At 44.1% G+C, this 16,637-nt stretch overlaps 1 protein-coding gene and 1 long non-coding RNA gene across 6 annotated transcripts in view; one reads left to right on the top strand and one right to left on the bottom strand.

Moving 5' to 3' along the window:
• The window catches only part of LOC128823075 (zinc finger protein 34-like), a 28,802-nt gene extending 17,462 nt beyond the window's left edge, over positions 1-11,340 (top strand). For 3 of the 5 annotated variants that reach the window (XM_054005154.1, XM_054005153.1, XM_054005152.1), the window contains 3 exons: positions 2,734-2,860; positions 7,236-7,349; positions 8,252-11,340. In XM_054005154.1, the coding sequence (XP_053861129.1) occupies positions 2,734-2,860; positions 7,236-7,349; positions 8,252-8,997 (987 nt within the window). In that variant the 3' untranslated portion in view covers positions 8,998-11,340. Of the gene's footprint in view, positions 1-1,052; positions 2,511-2,733; positions 2,861-7,235; positions 7,350-8,251 lie in introns of those variants that run through there. The other 2 variants (XM_054005155.1, XM_054005156.1) reach the window with 2 other exon arrangements.
• LOC128823133 (uncharacterized) lies at positions 980-7,223 on the bottom strand. Its single transcript, XR_008441685.1, has 3 exons — positions 6,032-7,223; positions 4,001-4,090; positions 980-1,058 (listed from the first exon to the last, which is right to left on the bottom strand). It is a non-coding gene; the product is annotated as an uncharacterized LOC128823133 (long non-coding RNA).
• Positions 11,341-16,637: the final 5,297 nt, after the last annotated feature.

The following is a 16,637-nucleotide window of genomic DNA, read 5'->3' as shown; positions in this document are numbered from 1 at the left end:
GCTTGGAGGAAGAGGAGTAAAGGAGAGAGGAGCTGCTGGAGGTGGTGGGAGGCAGGAAATATCTAGGGTGGAGAAAGGGAGGGGATAGGATGTGACAGACCTGCTGAGATATGTGTAATCTAGGGTGTGATGGATTGTCATCCCCGGGGTGCAGTCTGGGGGGCTTCTGGGAACCACTGTGTCCTCTAACCCTCAAGCTGGGCTGGCCCTTCTCACACTGCTTTGCTGGAGATTCAGCCAGCCTCTCCAGGCCCTGTTATCACCCAACACGACAGCAGCTGGTGCCATATACCTAAGCCACTCAAGGACAGATAGAAGACAACAGCCAATTTCCCAGCTCCCCAACCTTGCACACCTGCTGTAGTATAAATCCAGAATTATACCATCTTATAGTGCACAGGGATCTGTATAATGTAGGCTCATTAATACAGTTTGCCTTCCCCTCGATATGGGAAAGATATGCACAACAAGCTTGTGCGCTAACCAAGCTGAGATATTCCCCAGACACTTCACTCAAAATACACTGGTTAAGATAAAGCATAAAACAAGTTTATTAACTACAGAAAGATAGATTTTAAGTGATAGCAAACAGATCAAAGCAGATTACTTAGCAAATAACCAAAAACTCAAACTAAGCCTAACATACTAGATGGATAGAATTTGAATTAGCAATTTCTCACCTAACTGATGATAGAAGCAGTCCACCAAGTTTCCATACACAAGCTAGAAATCCCTGTACCCTGGGACCAGCACTTCCCCCAGTTCAGTCTTTGTTCCTCAGGTGTTTCCAGAAGTTCTCTTGTGTGGGGAATGAGGCCAAGAGATGATGTCACACCCCACCTTATGTACCTTTTCTATATGGTGGGACTCCTTTGTTTCAAACTGAATTCCCAGTCCAGTTTGTGGAAAAATACAGGTACCAAAATGGCGTTCAGTGTCATGTGGTCTGGTCACATGCCCTAGCATGCCCAACTGAGTGCTAAGCTCTTGCATGGTCCATTGTCTTTGTTGATGAGCCATCAGCGCTGTCTGGCTTCTTCATTGTTGTACCTGAAAGACTAGTTGTGGGTGTTACCCAGAGTAAGCACATTTGAAATACAGATACATAGTCAATATCCATAACTTCAGATACAAACGTGATTCACGCACACAAATAAGATAATCATATTGAGCAAATCATAACTTTTCCAGTGACACCACACATGATGTATCTTGCACAAAATGCATCATAATTATGTCCTAATAATATTATAATCATACCACTATGATGAATATGGGGTGTAGTGTCAGATAGGGCCTAATTTCAAGGCACAGGAGTTGGGACTGGAACTTCCCCTCTTTGTGGAACAGGAAATAACCCTCCAGCCAGGTCTGGGAAAACTTTCCAGACTCGCAGTGCTGGAGCCAGAATCTGACACTTCATTAGTTACCACCACCCCCAATCTTTGTGGGAACTGCAAACTTTATCAGTGATGATTTTATATTCTCTTCTAGGTTATTGATAAGAATGTTAATAGCACAGGGCCAAGAACCAGTCCTTGCGGAACCTGCTAGAAATAAATCCACTCGACCATGGTTCCCCATTTACAATCAGTTTTTAATCTATTTAATGTATGCCATGTTTATTTTGTATCATTCTAGTTTTTTAGTCAAAATATTATGCTGAACCAAGTCGTATGCCTTACAGAAGTCTAGGTATATTACATCAATACTATTAGCTGCAACCAAACTTTTCATCTCCTCCAATATGGATATCCAGTTAGTTTGATAGGATCTATTTTCACTAAACCTTTGTTAATGGGTACTAATTATATTACCCTCCTTTAATTCTTTATTAATGAAATCCAGTATCGGCTGCTCCATTATCTTGTGCAGTATAGATGTCAGACTGACACTCTTGTAATTAGTTGGGTCATCTCTTTTACACTTTTTAGTATTGGTACAGCATTAGCTTTATTCCAGTCTTCTGGAATTTCCCCAGTGTTCCAAGTCCTAATTAAAATCAACATTAATAGTCCACCATGCTCCTCCACTAGGTCTTTTAAAAGTCTTGGATATAAGTTATCTGGACCCGCTGATTTAAACATGTCTAACTTTAATAGCTCATGAAGTCCTGTTGGAATGGAAAGTGTGTCGTTGTCAACATCTTATGATATGAGTACATCATCTGTTTTTCTCCAAATCCAGGAGAGAAATATTTATTGAAGACTTTTACCTCTTCTGTATTATTTTTGATAATTCTGCCATTTCTGTATAGTAATTTACCACTACCATTGTTAGGATTAATATACTTTTAAAAACTTTCTTCTTATTTTCATTGATTGGTCATTGATTTCTGATAGCTTCCCTTACCAATTTTCTACAGTACTGACCTTCTAACTTATATTCTTTACTATTGACTTCCCCTTTCTTCCATATATTTTATTTGGAGAGTGTTGGGATTCCTACCAGGGAGCCACCAGCAGGGTCCAGAGACAGCCTCATCTCCTATATCAAGCTCTGGCTAGTAGGTATGTGATAAATGTGAAGACCCTGCCTCCGTCTGTCAGCTGGGAGACACAAGTTTCTCTCTTTCTACCCTCTGATGCCTCCTGGCTGCTCGAAGCAAGGTGGGGTGGGACTCTGTTAATATGTGCCTCCCAAAGCTTCCATTTACCTAGTGCTGCTGTTCCATGAATAGTGGGGTTGTGAGTGGGGCAGCAGGTACTGAGTGTTGGACTCTTGCTCTTTCAGGGGCCGGTGACTTTCGCGGAAGTGGCTGTGTATTTCACCAGGGAAGAGCGGGCTCTGCTGGACCTCACTCAGAGAGACCTCTACAGGGATGTCATGCAGGAGAACTATGAGACAGTGGTCTTGCTGGGTAAGGAGTCCTGTCCCCTCGGTTATTAGAATCTGTGGGGTCTCTAAAGAACCTGAGTAGTAATAACTTTATAGCTTTATTTGTCATACAAGTTTTGACAAGTTTCCTTGTCCCCCTTTATTTAGTTTATCTCCCAGCCACTAGAATAATATTTGGACATGTGCCTTTTTGGTGCCGTCAGTTATTTTAAAATTGCATTTAATGTATCCTTATTGGATACATTAATAACTAGAGCTTTCATGCCTTTTCCTCATTTTAAGAGGAAAATATGCCACCTGTAGAATTCTAAATTGAGTAAATAGGTCGATGACTGATGCATGGCTTGTGTGACAGTCAGATGAGCTCCTCTTTTGATAGGAGAGCGTATAATGTTGCCATTCAGGACCCCCTGGGTGAAGGGAGAACAGAGCCATGGAAGGGGAGGAGAAGGGATGGAGTAGATAATTCTGGGGTGCTTGGACATGGGGAAGGTGTGTGCAGGCTAAGAGCTAAGAAGCAGCTGGGAGGGATGAGGTAGTGAGAGACGAGGAGGGAACACAAGAAGCTCCCAAAGTGCCGGGAGGTGGTGATAGCTGAGAGTAGTGGGAAGGTGGGGAAGGGAGTGTGGAGGAAGGGCAGCCAGGAAGTGGGCTGGGTGGGTCAGTGGGAGGGAGGAGAGGTTTGGGGATATAGAGCTGTGGGAGATCCCATACCTTTAACCCTGAATCCCTGCCCAAGCCTTGTTGCTTTAGAGCCTACACTCCAGTTTTATTTCTGTTCAGTTCCACTTCATTAAACATTTTTTCCTCAAATGTTATTTTAACTCTTGACCTCCCTCTCCCACTCGTTACCCCCCCTCCCAATATAACCTCCCCATCCTTATGCACAGCGACCCCGGCCACCGATCTTGAGTCCTTGCTGCATTCCTCCCTCCCATAGCAGGGCCACTACCTAGGCACAAATGAGCACAAATGTATTAGGGGTACAACTTGCCCTTATACATGGCTACTCAGTTAATTGAGAAAATGAAATTTAGTGAAACACACAGAAACTTGATTTAATACAGACAGTTATAATTTAAATCATAGGCAAGGATCAATACACATAACGATTAGACTAAGATAAGTATAGTAAAGAGGGTTTTGCACTGTGCGTACTTACAAGTTATGGGCACAATTGGAAACAAAGATCGAGGGACAAGGGAGCCCATCAGAAGGGAGGCCCTGCTTCAGTTTACACTGTCTCGGGGACCTGACAAAATGAAAAAAGGGTAACTAGGAGAGGTATTTTATCTGCTTCCTTATGGTAATAGTACGGCTATATACCATATCTGCTCCTTTACTCTTATTACAATAATATCAATAGCTGCCCCAACCCATATGTGGCCTTTGGGAAGTCCATAATTAAGCATCAAGCATTAATACTAATGATTTACATCACTTATTTATTAATAATTCCAATATATGAATGTGGTCCAACTGCTGAGATACTGCATAGCAACCTAATTGCTAAAGCCCGCCCCAAACTTCCTTCTTTCAGAATCCTGTGGCGTATTGCACCTGTTTGTGGTTCCTCGTTAGTCTCTCAAAATCAGGGTGCAAAATATCTGACCTGGGATTCTCTCCTTAGGTCTATTCAGGTAAATCCCAGACTTCAGCATAACTACTCCCACAAAGCATCAACCTAATATAAGGCCCTTAACTGTAGCAAACTTAATAACCCATTTATTTATGTTCACCTCCTTGCCCCTCCATGCACATTCCAAGCTAATAAGCAATACTCTGATAATGACATTTTACCTCTAGTGAATATAAAATTGCCCACAAGACATGAGACTAGGTCATAAAATCAGATCAGGGTCAACAGGAGTGAGAGTTTGGAAAGAGTCTTTTTCCCCCCTCTCCCCATCTGCAGCAGCCACAATCTGTCTTCCCTCCAGGCTCCTTGGATCTCTGAGCCTGTCCCTCCTGAGGTGGTGTGGCCCAGTTCTTGTTTCTTACATTCTCCTTTTCCGGAAGAGTTAGAGGCTGTTGCTCCTGAATTTTTAGTGTTTAATTCCCCAGCTTTCTCCACACACTGGGGGGAGTTTAATTCTCCCTCCCATTACACCTGAGTCAGTAGATTTCCTAATTCCCCAAAATGTGCTTTTGCGATGTCACAGTTTTGGGTTAGCTAAGCCTTTGACCTGCCTCCATGGTCTGCTCAAGGAATGCCCTGTCAGGTATCAGGTCTCTAGCCAGCACCTCTCTATGGGTAGGGACCCACATGTCTCTCCTTTTTGATCAGGGTTTGAGGATTGCAGCTTGTCTTCCACTGTGTTCACTGAACTAACTTCCAGTTCCTGTGCTTTGCTTTCTCTCCAAGGGCTGTGAGCAGTGTGTGTGTGTGATAGAGGTGGGAATTTTGGTGATACTCCTATGATGTCAACACACACCTCAGTTTCCCTCTGTGATTGGTATTGCTATGATTATAAAGAGCAGGAGACATGAGGTGTTTTGTCATGGAGCTGTCATGGGGTGATATGAATGGGTCATTAAGGACTGGCTGGGACCAACCTACATCAGTGGAATACCCGACAGAGACAAGGGAATAATTGTTCCATGGGAGGATCTCAGCTTGGCTGAGTGAAGCATACATGGACTCGTTATGTTTTTGGGAGCAGGAAGAACTGGGCTCGCAGATGCAGGGAGCTCTACTGGAGCGAAGACAAATGGACAGGCAAAGTGAAAGGAAACTAAACTGTTTGCTACAGCAGAATGGCTCAAGGGCATTGCCCAGTATGGAATACATTGTCTTCTTTGCTTCTCTGTCCTAATCTAAGGACTTTCCAATGCTGTGTTTCAGTTGACTAATAAACCCTGCTGTGTTTTAAAAGTCTGCCCAGTGTCACAGCAAAAACTTACTCCGTGCATTGAATGAGGAACAGTCTCTGAACAGGAGTGTCGTTCAGCTGGACCTGCTGGCAGAGCTCACAGGTTGAAATAGGAGTGTTGAAGCCAGAGGCTTCCCAAGGACTGTTTAAAAGCTCAGGCATTGCACAGATCCTATGGATCCATGACAGTGTGTCTGATGGGGAAAGGATATAAAACAAGAAAAGGATCTAAATGTGTATTTACCATGGCCCCCTCATCAGTCCTCGTGGGAATCCCTGATCAGTTCCCAAGTGTATTAAAACTTTCCTTAAAGGCTTACCTCTTAGTTATCAGGTCATGTCAGTTTTGTTAGAGGGCCTCCTGCTTCCCTGGTTCTTGTCACGCAGACAGCAAGTAGCAAAAGACCAGAAGTCTGAAGTGCAGATAATGCAATGTTTATTGAGGTTAGTTTCCAAGCAAGCATACTCCAAAGACCTTCACACCATTCGGGCTTATATCTATACTCCGATAGAGTCTGTTCCCCAGCGTTCCCTTCCCAGCTCTGATGCTCCAGAGCCTTGTTCCCCGTTCCCTGTTCCTGTTCCCCCCCCCCCCCTTAAAAAACATGATTCCAATTTCTCTTCCCCCTCTATTTTATATAGTAATATTCTCAGCTATACCTTAACTGAAATTTAAACTAACCAATCCTAACATATTGTAACATAATTCTCTAACCAATTATATCCCACTACCCTAATTAACTTACATCTAGAAAAATTAATTATACAGCAGACAGAAAAAAATAGAGAACTAGACAGATTAACAATAGAAAAAATGGTGGCCATAAAGATAAAACAATACAGAAATGAGAGTTTCAAAACCACAACCATTGAGAAGTGATTTCTTGCTAGACAGAGTGCTATCAAACTAAGTTTTCTTTAACCATCTTAAGATCTGTTTCTTTATCTGGTGGTGATGGGCACTATCAGGACAGGATCATCTTTCTAACAACCCAATACCACCTTATTTCAGTGTGACTGGTTTGGGATGTGTGCTTATGGCTGCCCCTGCTGCTTAGCCTACGAACAAGGCCTCAGACTATCCTAGTGAGAAAAGGCCCATACACAGGCAGACTGTGATTTTGATTCTTTGTTTTTATATCCCTGTAACTAGCTAAGTGATTAAAAATACACCTAAGTTCGTAAAGTATAGGCTTTACAGGCAGGCCTGAATATCTATATTCTAACAGTGGGTTTTACCCCTTCCCCCATTCTGTGTCTGTCTTGTCTATTTAGATTGTAAATTCTTCAGGGCATGGGCCATCTACTCTTCTGTGTTTGTACTTTGCCTAGCACAATGGGTCTTAGGCACTAAGGTAATGAATATGATTTATAATAACAACTCTCCTGCCACTTTGAGACAAGGAAGCTGGTCTTCAGATGTTACTGACTAAAAATGAGCTGGGGGTAAAACCATTCAATATTCTTTGTGACAAGTATCCCACAAATTCCACTGCTCTCCCTTGTTTTCTTTGCCTTGAGTAGGGTTTCCAGTTTCCAAACCTGATGTGATCTCGCAGCTGGAACAAGGGGAAGAGCCGTGGGTCCCAGACCTCCAGGACTCTGAGAAAGAAGTGCTCCCGAGAGCTGCCTGCACAGGTGAGGAATTGGTTAAACCAGGGGTCGGCAACCTTTCAGAAGTGGTGTGCCGAGTCTTCATTTATTTACCCTAATTTAAGGTTTTGCGTGCCAGTAATACATTTTAACATTTTTAGAAGGTTTCTTTCTATAAGTCTATAATATATAACTAAACTATTGTATGTAAAGTAAATAAGGTTTTTAAAATGTTTAAGAAGCTTCATTTAAAATTAAATTAAAATTCAGAGTCCCCCGGACTGGTGGCCAGGACCCAGGAAGCGTGAGTGCCACTGAAAATCAGGTTTCAGAGTAGCAGCCGTGTTAGTCTGTATCCGCAAAAAGAACAGGAGTACTTGTGGCACCTTAGAGACTAACAAATTTATTAGAGCATAAGCCTTCGTGGGCTACAGCCGAAGAAGTGGATTGTAGCCCACGAAAGCTTATGCTCTAATAAATTTGTTAGTCTCTAAGGTGCCACAAGTACTCCTGTTCTTTTTACTGAAAATCAGCTCTCACGCGTGCCATAGGTTGCTTACCCCTGGGTTAAACCAACTCAAAAATGCAGGAAACATTTGGGATGCCCTACAAAGACCTTGTGAGCTGTCCAAGTTCAGGATTGTTCCTTGCAGATATGGAATCATTAGGCAGATGTCACTCATGGCTTCCCACCTATCCTGACTGAAAACTGGCAGCAGGTCCTTCCCCAATCTCACTTTTCCCTGAGTGTTCTGGTGAGATGTGGACCAAAACTGATCCCTTCCTCTTCTGGGGAAGGGTTTGGGGAAAATCAGCTCCTGATAGGTTTGATCTCTCCCACACATCTTTTGGTTTGTTCATCCCTTTTTCAATTCCTGTCTCTGAGATTTCCTTTCTCTCCGGCACAGAGAGTGACCTATGTCTGGATTCTCTCTGTCTCCCCTCAGGTGTTGGGATGGTGAGTGAGAATGAGGAGAATCCCCAGCAGGAAGATGCTGAGCAAGTAAAACCACATGGGACGTTATCAGGAAGATCCAAAGGGAATGTTTCCTGGAGTTGTGCACTCCCAGAAAAAGCAAAAGCCTGTGAGACTGAGCAGATGCCAGAGGAAAACTTGAGGAGCCACTCAGACCTTATTACACGCGAGAAAATCAACTTGGAAGAGACACGCTACACATGCCATGAGTGTGGGAAAAGCTTCAGTGGGAGCTCAGACCTTTTCACACATCAGAGAATCCACAGAGGAGAGAGACCGTACACGTGCTCTGAGTGCGGGAAAAGCTTCAATCAGAGCTATACCCTTATCAGACATTGGAGAACCCACACTGGAGAGAAACCCTACACGTGTTCTGAGTGTGGGAAAAGCTTCAATCAGAGCTCAAACCTTATCAGACATAGGAAAATCCACACAGGTGAGAAACCTTATGGGTGCTCTGTGTGTGGGAAATGCTTCATTGATAGTTCAGCCCTCATCTCACATCAGAAAATCCACACAGGAGAGACGCCCTACACATGTTCTGAGTGTGGGAAAAGTTTCAATAATAGCTCTGACCTCATCAAACATCGTAGAATCCACACAGGAGAGAAACCCTATATGTGTTCTGAGTGCAGGAAAAGCTTCAATCAGAGCTCAATCCTTATTAGACATCAGAAGATCCACATGAGAGAGAACTGTAATAAATGCCTTGACTAGGGCTGGCCAAAGATTTTTCTTTTAAAAAAAATCACATTTGCTAATTCCCAGAGTGATCTTTGCACCATCTTCACCGTGGTCTCTCAGCTCCCCCAGATGAGTTGCCTGCTTCTGCCTTTTGCAGCTCACCTTCTTTGGGGTCCATCCTGTGATCTTTTCTATCAACTCCTTTCCTTTTGAGTCATAGGAGTGTGTGTCCCTCCAACCAGGAATGTTCATCCGCTCCAGGTGGGAGGGAGAGGTTTGATCCCAACAAGCTACACTGAGGCAAAAACTACCTGTGCTTTACATCCACTAGGACTGTACATGGCGTTGGCTGCTCAAGTTAGTGATCTTGGTGTAAAAAGACAATTGTAGTTGTAGAGCAGATGCAGCCCAGGTGCAGGGTTTGGCATTAGCTTTCCCCTTGACCTGACCTAAACTCCATCACTTTTCCTAGTCTAAACAAACCCTCAGCATCACGGTTATACTGTTCCCCCAGTTCAAAGCAATTGTTAGTCATCAGGTTCCCCCTTCGGGAACAAATTGTTTCATTCCCAGTTGCTCTGATGTTGCTTCAGGTTGTGCTGGAGAGCAGATATTTTTACTACCATTTCCTTCACTTAAAATATATTGAACTATAACAAAGAGCAGGAACAGGGTAGGGATAGGGAAAAATGTCATTTCACCCTCTGTAACAGAAGAAGATAGGGTAAATCAGAGGGATTCCCTTATTCCTCATCACCATCGCAATCCCTCTCTTGTTCAGTTGGTTAGGTCAATATTATTTCTAAAGGGTGGGGAAGAGGATTCCCTAGTGAATGACTTGGAACTAAGCAAAATACCCATGCATTGGGCTCCCAAAGCAGTTGTGGCATGGGCTCTACAGGAGGTCACCCCTGAAGATATCTCCTTCCTAATCAGGTGCATGTTGCCTATTATTTGGGAAATGCAATCCCTATCTAGGTAGAGATGGGGAAAATGGAACTGACATTTCTGTTCAGCTCACTCCTGGGAGATGCTGCTGCAAATGTATAGAAAATGAAATCCATGTTGAGTGTGATATAGCTGCAGAAAGAAACCTATTTTTAATAGATACCTGACATTTGGTGTTTTACAGGGAATCTAAGCTGCACCTGAATTTAGTCCCTAATTTAAACCTGTGCCACCAGATTAAAGAAATAAAAGGGCATATTTGGGGGAGTTATACCTCACTATCGCTACTGATATGTTGTGTGGTTGGTGAAGAATTCTACGCCAGGGAAGTGTAAAATTACTCCAAGTAAGGTCAAAGATTTGACAAGAAGTCAGGTAGAAATTGCAGGTACGAGTGGTTGATTTTCACCCCAGAGATGGAAGCTATGGTGACCTGTGGCCCAGGTAAACTATTTGTAGAACGCTGCTCACTAGTTAAGTGGCATTGATCACGCTCCTAAAGGATGCCATGATTAAATTGGGAACAACTGTCTCTTTCAGCTGATTCCTTCAGAGCCATTCCATGCCTATGGGTCCCAGTCTGGCTGTCTTGTTGGGCAAGAAGCACTTCCATACTGGGCAAATGATTTATAGCCAATGAGGGAATGTATCAGATTCCAAGTTCAGACTGCAGGATATATGAATATTGAGTCCAACGTCTGTGGTTTGGTCTCTTAGTTTACCCTTGAATCTAATGCATTTGTATCACTTCTCCACCTCTTGCTACTTTGAAAGATTAGAAAGTGTGAAAAAGCACAGGTGGTTTTTTTCATGATGCAGCCTTCCCACATAGTGAGAGACCCCTTCCACCCACACTTCTGGGAGAAGACCCAGGGAGAAATGAACTCACAGAAATGGAAGGCTTCTAGGTTATTGTAGAATGTGACTTCACACAAAGCTCACGGGATGGAAATGGGAATTAAGAGAAAACTGCCCTATAGGTTTATATTTTGTAAGAGTTGAATAAATTGTTACCAGCAACAATGAAATTAAACATGAAGTTAATTAGTGTAAGAGGCTGATTCTGTGATGACTTTCAGTGTTACAATATGATTCAGGTTTTCTTCTAGTTCTCTCCCTGCCCCCTCCTACTATATCGGAAATGGTGGTTAATCCTGAAATTAAAACCTCACTCCAAAGGAATTAGAGTGGGGGAATATGTGAGAGAAATAGCATGTACGAGAAGAGAGACCCAGTATGGACTGTAATTATTTCTATTTCTAATGGAATTTATTTTGATACATTTTAAAATAAATCTTCTGTTAGGAGGAAAATTACTTGACAAGATGTGTAACCTTTTACCCATTCCCCACAGTGCTGATGTGTTTTTGTTTGTTTCTCTCTCCTCCAGTGGTTGCTTTTTAATAAAAGAATAGTTTTGGTTTGAAAGCAGTCTTTATTCCATTACCTGAAAGCAAACAGATCCCTACGAAGCAACAGGAAATTTTCTTAACCCTTCATAGTGCAGGGTCTGCACCAATCACAGTCCCCTCCTAGCATTAGTACACTGCACTGCTGTACAGAGCAATAAATTAGTGGCTTGCAGCTTCAAATTGCTGCCTCAAGGTATCCGTGATCCATATGGCCCCGCACTCTCCCCCCTCTAATAGCCCTGGTCTCTGGCTGTTCAAATTCAGCCTCCTGGTGCTGAGCCTCAGTGGTCCAGCCCTGAGTGAAGCTTCCTCGTGGTGCTTAAAATAGAATCACAGACTTTAAGGTCAGAAGAGACCATTATGATCATGTCGTCTGACCTCCTGCACGACGCAGGGAATCTCACCCACCCACTCCTGAATCAGACCTGTGTCTGAGCCATTGAAGTCCTCAAATCATGGTTTAAAGACTTCAAGATGCAGAGAATCTTCCAGCAACTGACCCGTGCCCCACGCTGCAGAGGAAGGCGAAAAACCTCCAGGGCCTCTGCCAATCTGCCCTGGAGGAAAATTCCTTCCTGACCCCAAATATAGTGATCAGCTAAACCCTGAGCATGTGGGCAAGATTCACCAGCCAGACTCCCAGAAAAGAATTCTCTGTAGTAACTCAGATCCCACCCCATCTAACATCCCATCACAAGCCATTGGGCATATTTACTGCTACTAGTCAAAGACCAATTAATTGCCAAATTTAGGCTATCCCATTATACCATCCCCTCCATAAACTAATCAAGCTTAGTCTTGAAGCCGGATAGGTCTTTTGCCCCCACTGCTCCCCTTGGAAGGCTGTTCCAGAACTTCACTCCTCTGATGGTTTGCTGTAAAGCCTTGGAGCTCAATGTGCTTGATTTCCTTGTTCCTAGGTGCACCAGCGTGAGTTTTTTCCTTCCTGCTTGGACACTGATGCTCGCTAGAGCTAGGGCTTTGGTCCAGCTGGTTCAACAGGCTGGCTGCAATAGGTTGGGGCCCTAGAATTTAACAGTCTGGAGAGAGATTCTTGCGGGTTGACCTGATGGTTGCGTTTCTTGCTACTTCACCTGATGCCCACAAGTTTGGTCCTTGTACCTGCAGCTGCTACGCTCTTCCTCTTGCCCACATGGCACTTAAGAGAAGCAGTACCAGGGCCAGGCTTAATAGTCAGGGAAAGGCAGGAGGGAGAGAATCCCCGGCTGGAGCCCAGCACACCTTTCCTCCTCTGGGCCCTAGAGCAGAGGCAGCTGTTGCTGACAGCTCTAAGGAAAGGCTTAAATGGCACAGAGCAACTGAGGGCAGGGCAAGAGGAGGGGAGGACCATGCCCATGTGTGAATTCAGAGAGTAGTTGATATCCATTCTACATACATATTGATAAAAGTGAGCAGATACTATGCTGCTGAATATGATACATTTGATAGACAATTAAAGAGCACATCTTTATATAAATAATACCCAGAAATTGCTGATATCAATATCAACTGTCAATTTCCCTGTATAAGCAGACATCCATAGAAATATCAATATTTGGCTGTATAGGAACTATGAGGCTTCCCTCTACCGCAAATAAAGGAGAAACGTTGTCGTGTTTTACATAAATTTTCACCTTACAGATGACTTACATGTTTCTCACTGTCCTGAGCTCCACAGGACATGGGGAAGCTCTAGGAGATGGCTCCCCTTGGGATCATGTATTACGTGGATCCAAAGGCTGGGGGAAGCCAGACCCAACCTGCAGCCAGGAATACCAATTCCTAGAAGCTCCCTCCTACAGAGAACTCAACTGAAGGGTCGTGAAGAAACTGGATGTTAGGTCATTTTGGCTGAGTGCTTAATGCGATGGATTAGAAATTCATTGGGTGTCCCTACAGAGGTGGAAATGCTGCTGACTATGAAACTTCCTGTCTCTCTTGTTTTTAGTGCTGTAATATTAGTGGCCAAACATGCTACTCACAAACATTCTCCCTCTCTCTTTTCAAGAAAACTCTTGCAAGAAGTCAAAAATGCTTGCTGGATCTCACTGCTCTGCTTGATAGAATCCAAACACAAGCTGAATTTGTCAGCCTTAGGTCAGGGCTGGCAGGGAGTCGGGTGTGGGATGGTTTCAATTACACAGACAGGCACTAGTGACAAAGTTCCAGAATGCGTGGGAGTGTAAAGCTGGTTGGTCCATGTTACACTCCCCTCCCAGCTGACATTGTCTATCAAGAGAGGTGCAAATCTCATCTCTAATATGGCACATTCTGCCGAACGTGAGAGGTACCTTCATTTATGCTCTGTGAGGTTTGATCTCTGTTTTGTTCACTGTGTTTGTGAATGAAAATTATAGACTACAATATGCAAGAAAAAATGCATCAGCACGTGATTGCCCCGACCACCGACAGAGAAATGCCACTGAGTTGATGGTAATGACGTTCCTCTGTACTAGATAGGGACTGGCTACAGAGCTTGCTTACACACACACCAGATGCGTTCAGCCTTAGATCTTTTATGCTCTACCAGGAGTTCATTTAAAGGAGGTATTTTACACACACAGCGCCACCTTGTGGCTGATTAATGGGATGCTAAACTCTAGTATACTAAAGGTTGCAATGCAGGGCCTCCAGGCTATTTGCCTATCATCCTTCTCTGGCTTCTGTTCAAAACCCCAGCAGAGCAACGAGACATGCTTTTGTAGACTCACACTCACAGCCCAGTCAGATCGTAGATTCTATAGACTGGAGAGTTTGTTTTCTTCATATGGGGGGTCTTCTCCTCTCCCTGCGTAGCCAGCAGTAATGCTTGATGGTCCTAACACACACACACCCTCTCTTGTCAGAAGAGACCTCACTAGAAGTGTGGAGAATAGTTGCCCACCTAGAGCAGTGGCAGTTGTGGTGATATGATCTAGCTGAACGATAAAAGGATTAGAAAACACAATTTATAGGGATAGACTAAAGCAGCTCAATCTATTTAGCTTAAGACAGAGAAGGTTAAGGGGTGACTTGATCCCAATCTATAAATATCTAAGTGGGGAACAAATATTTAATACTGGTCTCCTCAATGTAGTAGAGAAATGTTTAACATGATCCAATGGCTGGAAGTTGAAGCTATACCAATTCAGACTGGAGATCAGGTGTATATTTTTAACCATGAGAGTAACTAACCATTGGAATAACTTACAAGGGTCATGGTGGATTCTCTATCTCTGACCATTCTTAAATTGAGGTTGGATGTTTTGCTAAAAGATCTGCTCAAAGAGTTATTCTGGGGATGTTCAATGGCCAGTGTTATACAGGAGGTCAGACTGCATGATTATAACTGTCTCTTCTGGTCTTGGAACCTATGATACAAACTCCTTAAGTCTCTTAAGCCTGGTCTACACTATGATTTTAGGTCGAATTTAGCAGCCTTACCTCAATTTAAGCCTGGACCCGTCCACACGATGAAGCCCTTTTTTTCGACTTAAAAGGCTCTTTAAATCAATTTCTTTACTACACCTCCGACGAGGGGATTAGCGCTGAAATCGGCCTTTCCGGGTCGGATTTGGGGTAGTGAGGACGCAATTCGATGGTATTGGCCTCTGGGAGCTATCCCAGAGTGCTCCATTGTGACCGCTCTGGACAACACTCTCAACTCAGATGCACTGGCCAGGTAGACAGGAAAAGGCCCGCGAACTTTTGAATCTCATTTCCTGTTTAGCCAGCGTGGCAAGGTGCAGGTGAGTGCAGATTTCATTAGCAGAGGTGACCATCATAGAGTCCCAGGATTGCAAAAGAGCTCCAGCATGGACTGAACGGGAGGTACGGGATCTCATCGCTGTATGGGGAGACGAATCCGTGCTAGCTGAACTCCGTTCCAGTAAACAAAATGCCAAAACATTTGAAAAAGTCTCCAAGGGCATGAAGGACAGAGGCTATAACAGGGCACAAAGCAGTGCCGCATGAAAATTAAGGCGCTAAGGCAAGCCTACCAAAAAAACAGAGAGGCAAACGGCCACTCCGGGTCAGAGCCCCAAACATGCCACTTCTATGATGAGCTGCATTCCATGCTAGGGGATGTCGCCACCACTACCCCAACCCTGTGCTTTGACTCCATCAATGGAGAAGCACGCAACACAGAAGCAGGTTTTGGGGACGAGGAAGATGATGATGAAGAGATTGAAGATAGCTCACAGCAAGGAAGCGGAGAAACCGGTTTCCCCAACAGCCAGGATATGTCTTTCACCCTGGACCTGGAGCCAGTAACCCCCCAACCCACCAAAGGTGTGCTCCCGGACTCTGAAGGCAGAGAAGGGACCTCTGGTGAGTGTACCTTTGTAAATATTACACATGGTTTAAAAGCAAGTGTGTTTAATGATTAATTTGCCCTAGTATTCACAGCCAGTACAGCTACTGGAAAAGTCTGTTAACGTATCTGGAGATGGAGCAGAAATCCTCCAGGGACATCTCCATAAAGCTCTCCTGGATGTACTCCCAAAGCCTTTGCAAAAGGTTTCTGGAGAGGGCTGCTTTATTCCGGCCGCCATGGTAGGACACTTTACCACGCCAGGCCAGTAGCACGTAGTCTGGAATCATTGCATAACAAAAGCATGGCAGCGTATGGTCCCGGTGTTTGCTTGCATTCAAACAACATCCATTCCTTATCTCTCTGTGTTATCCTCAGAAGAGTGATATCATTCATGGTCACCTGGTTGAAAAAGGGTGATTTTATTAAGGGGACATTCAGAGGTGTCCGTTCCTGCTCGGCTGTTTGGCTGTGGCTGAACAGAAATGTTCCCTGCTGTTAGTCACGCAGTGGGGGGAGGGGTGAAGCGATCATCCCAGAGAATTGGGTGTGTGTGTGGGGGGGGTATTTGGGTTTGTGCTGCACACTAACCCGCAAACCGCAGCTCCTCCTTTTAAATTGCCAACGCATTTTAAATGGCCAACCCAATGGCCGCTTGGTATGGGAAATGAGGGCGCTGCTGTTTGAAACCATTCCCACATGTTATGAAGGTTAAAGAAGCCAAAAGACTGGCTTACCATGGCTGCCTGCAAGCCGAATTCTCTTGCCTGGCACTGCATGAGTGATCTCTCACACCAAACTGGCAGGCCCTCAATATAAGAGGCAAAATGCAACCTTGTAACGAAAGCACATGTGTTACGCAATGTGAACAGCAAAGTTTAACATGAAAGAGTGTTCCCATTGTTCTCTAAAATGTGTCTTTTTAACTACCACTCTCCCTTTTCCTCCACCAGCTGCAAATGTTTCTCCTTTGCAGAGGCTAGCGAAAATTAGAAGGCGAAAAAACGCACTGGGGATGA

Source organism: Malaclemys terrapin, chromosome 15 (assembly GCF_027887155.1).
Source record: "Malaclemys terrapin pileata isolate rMalTer1 chromosome 15, rMalTer1.hap1, whole genome shotgun sequence".
Lineage (NCBI taxonomy): Eukaryota > Metazoa > Chordata > Testudines > Emydidae > Malaclemys > Malaclemys terrapin.
This window is presented reverse-complemented; position numbering and strand designations above follow the sequence as displayed.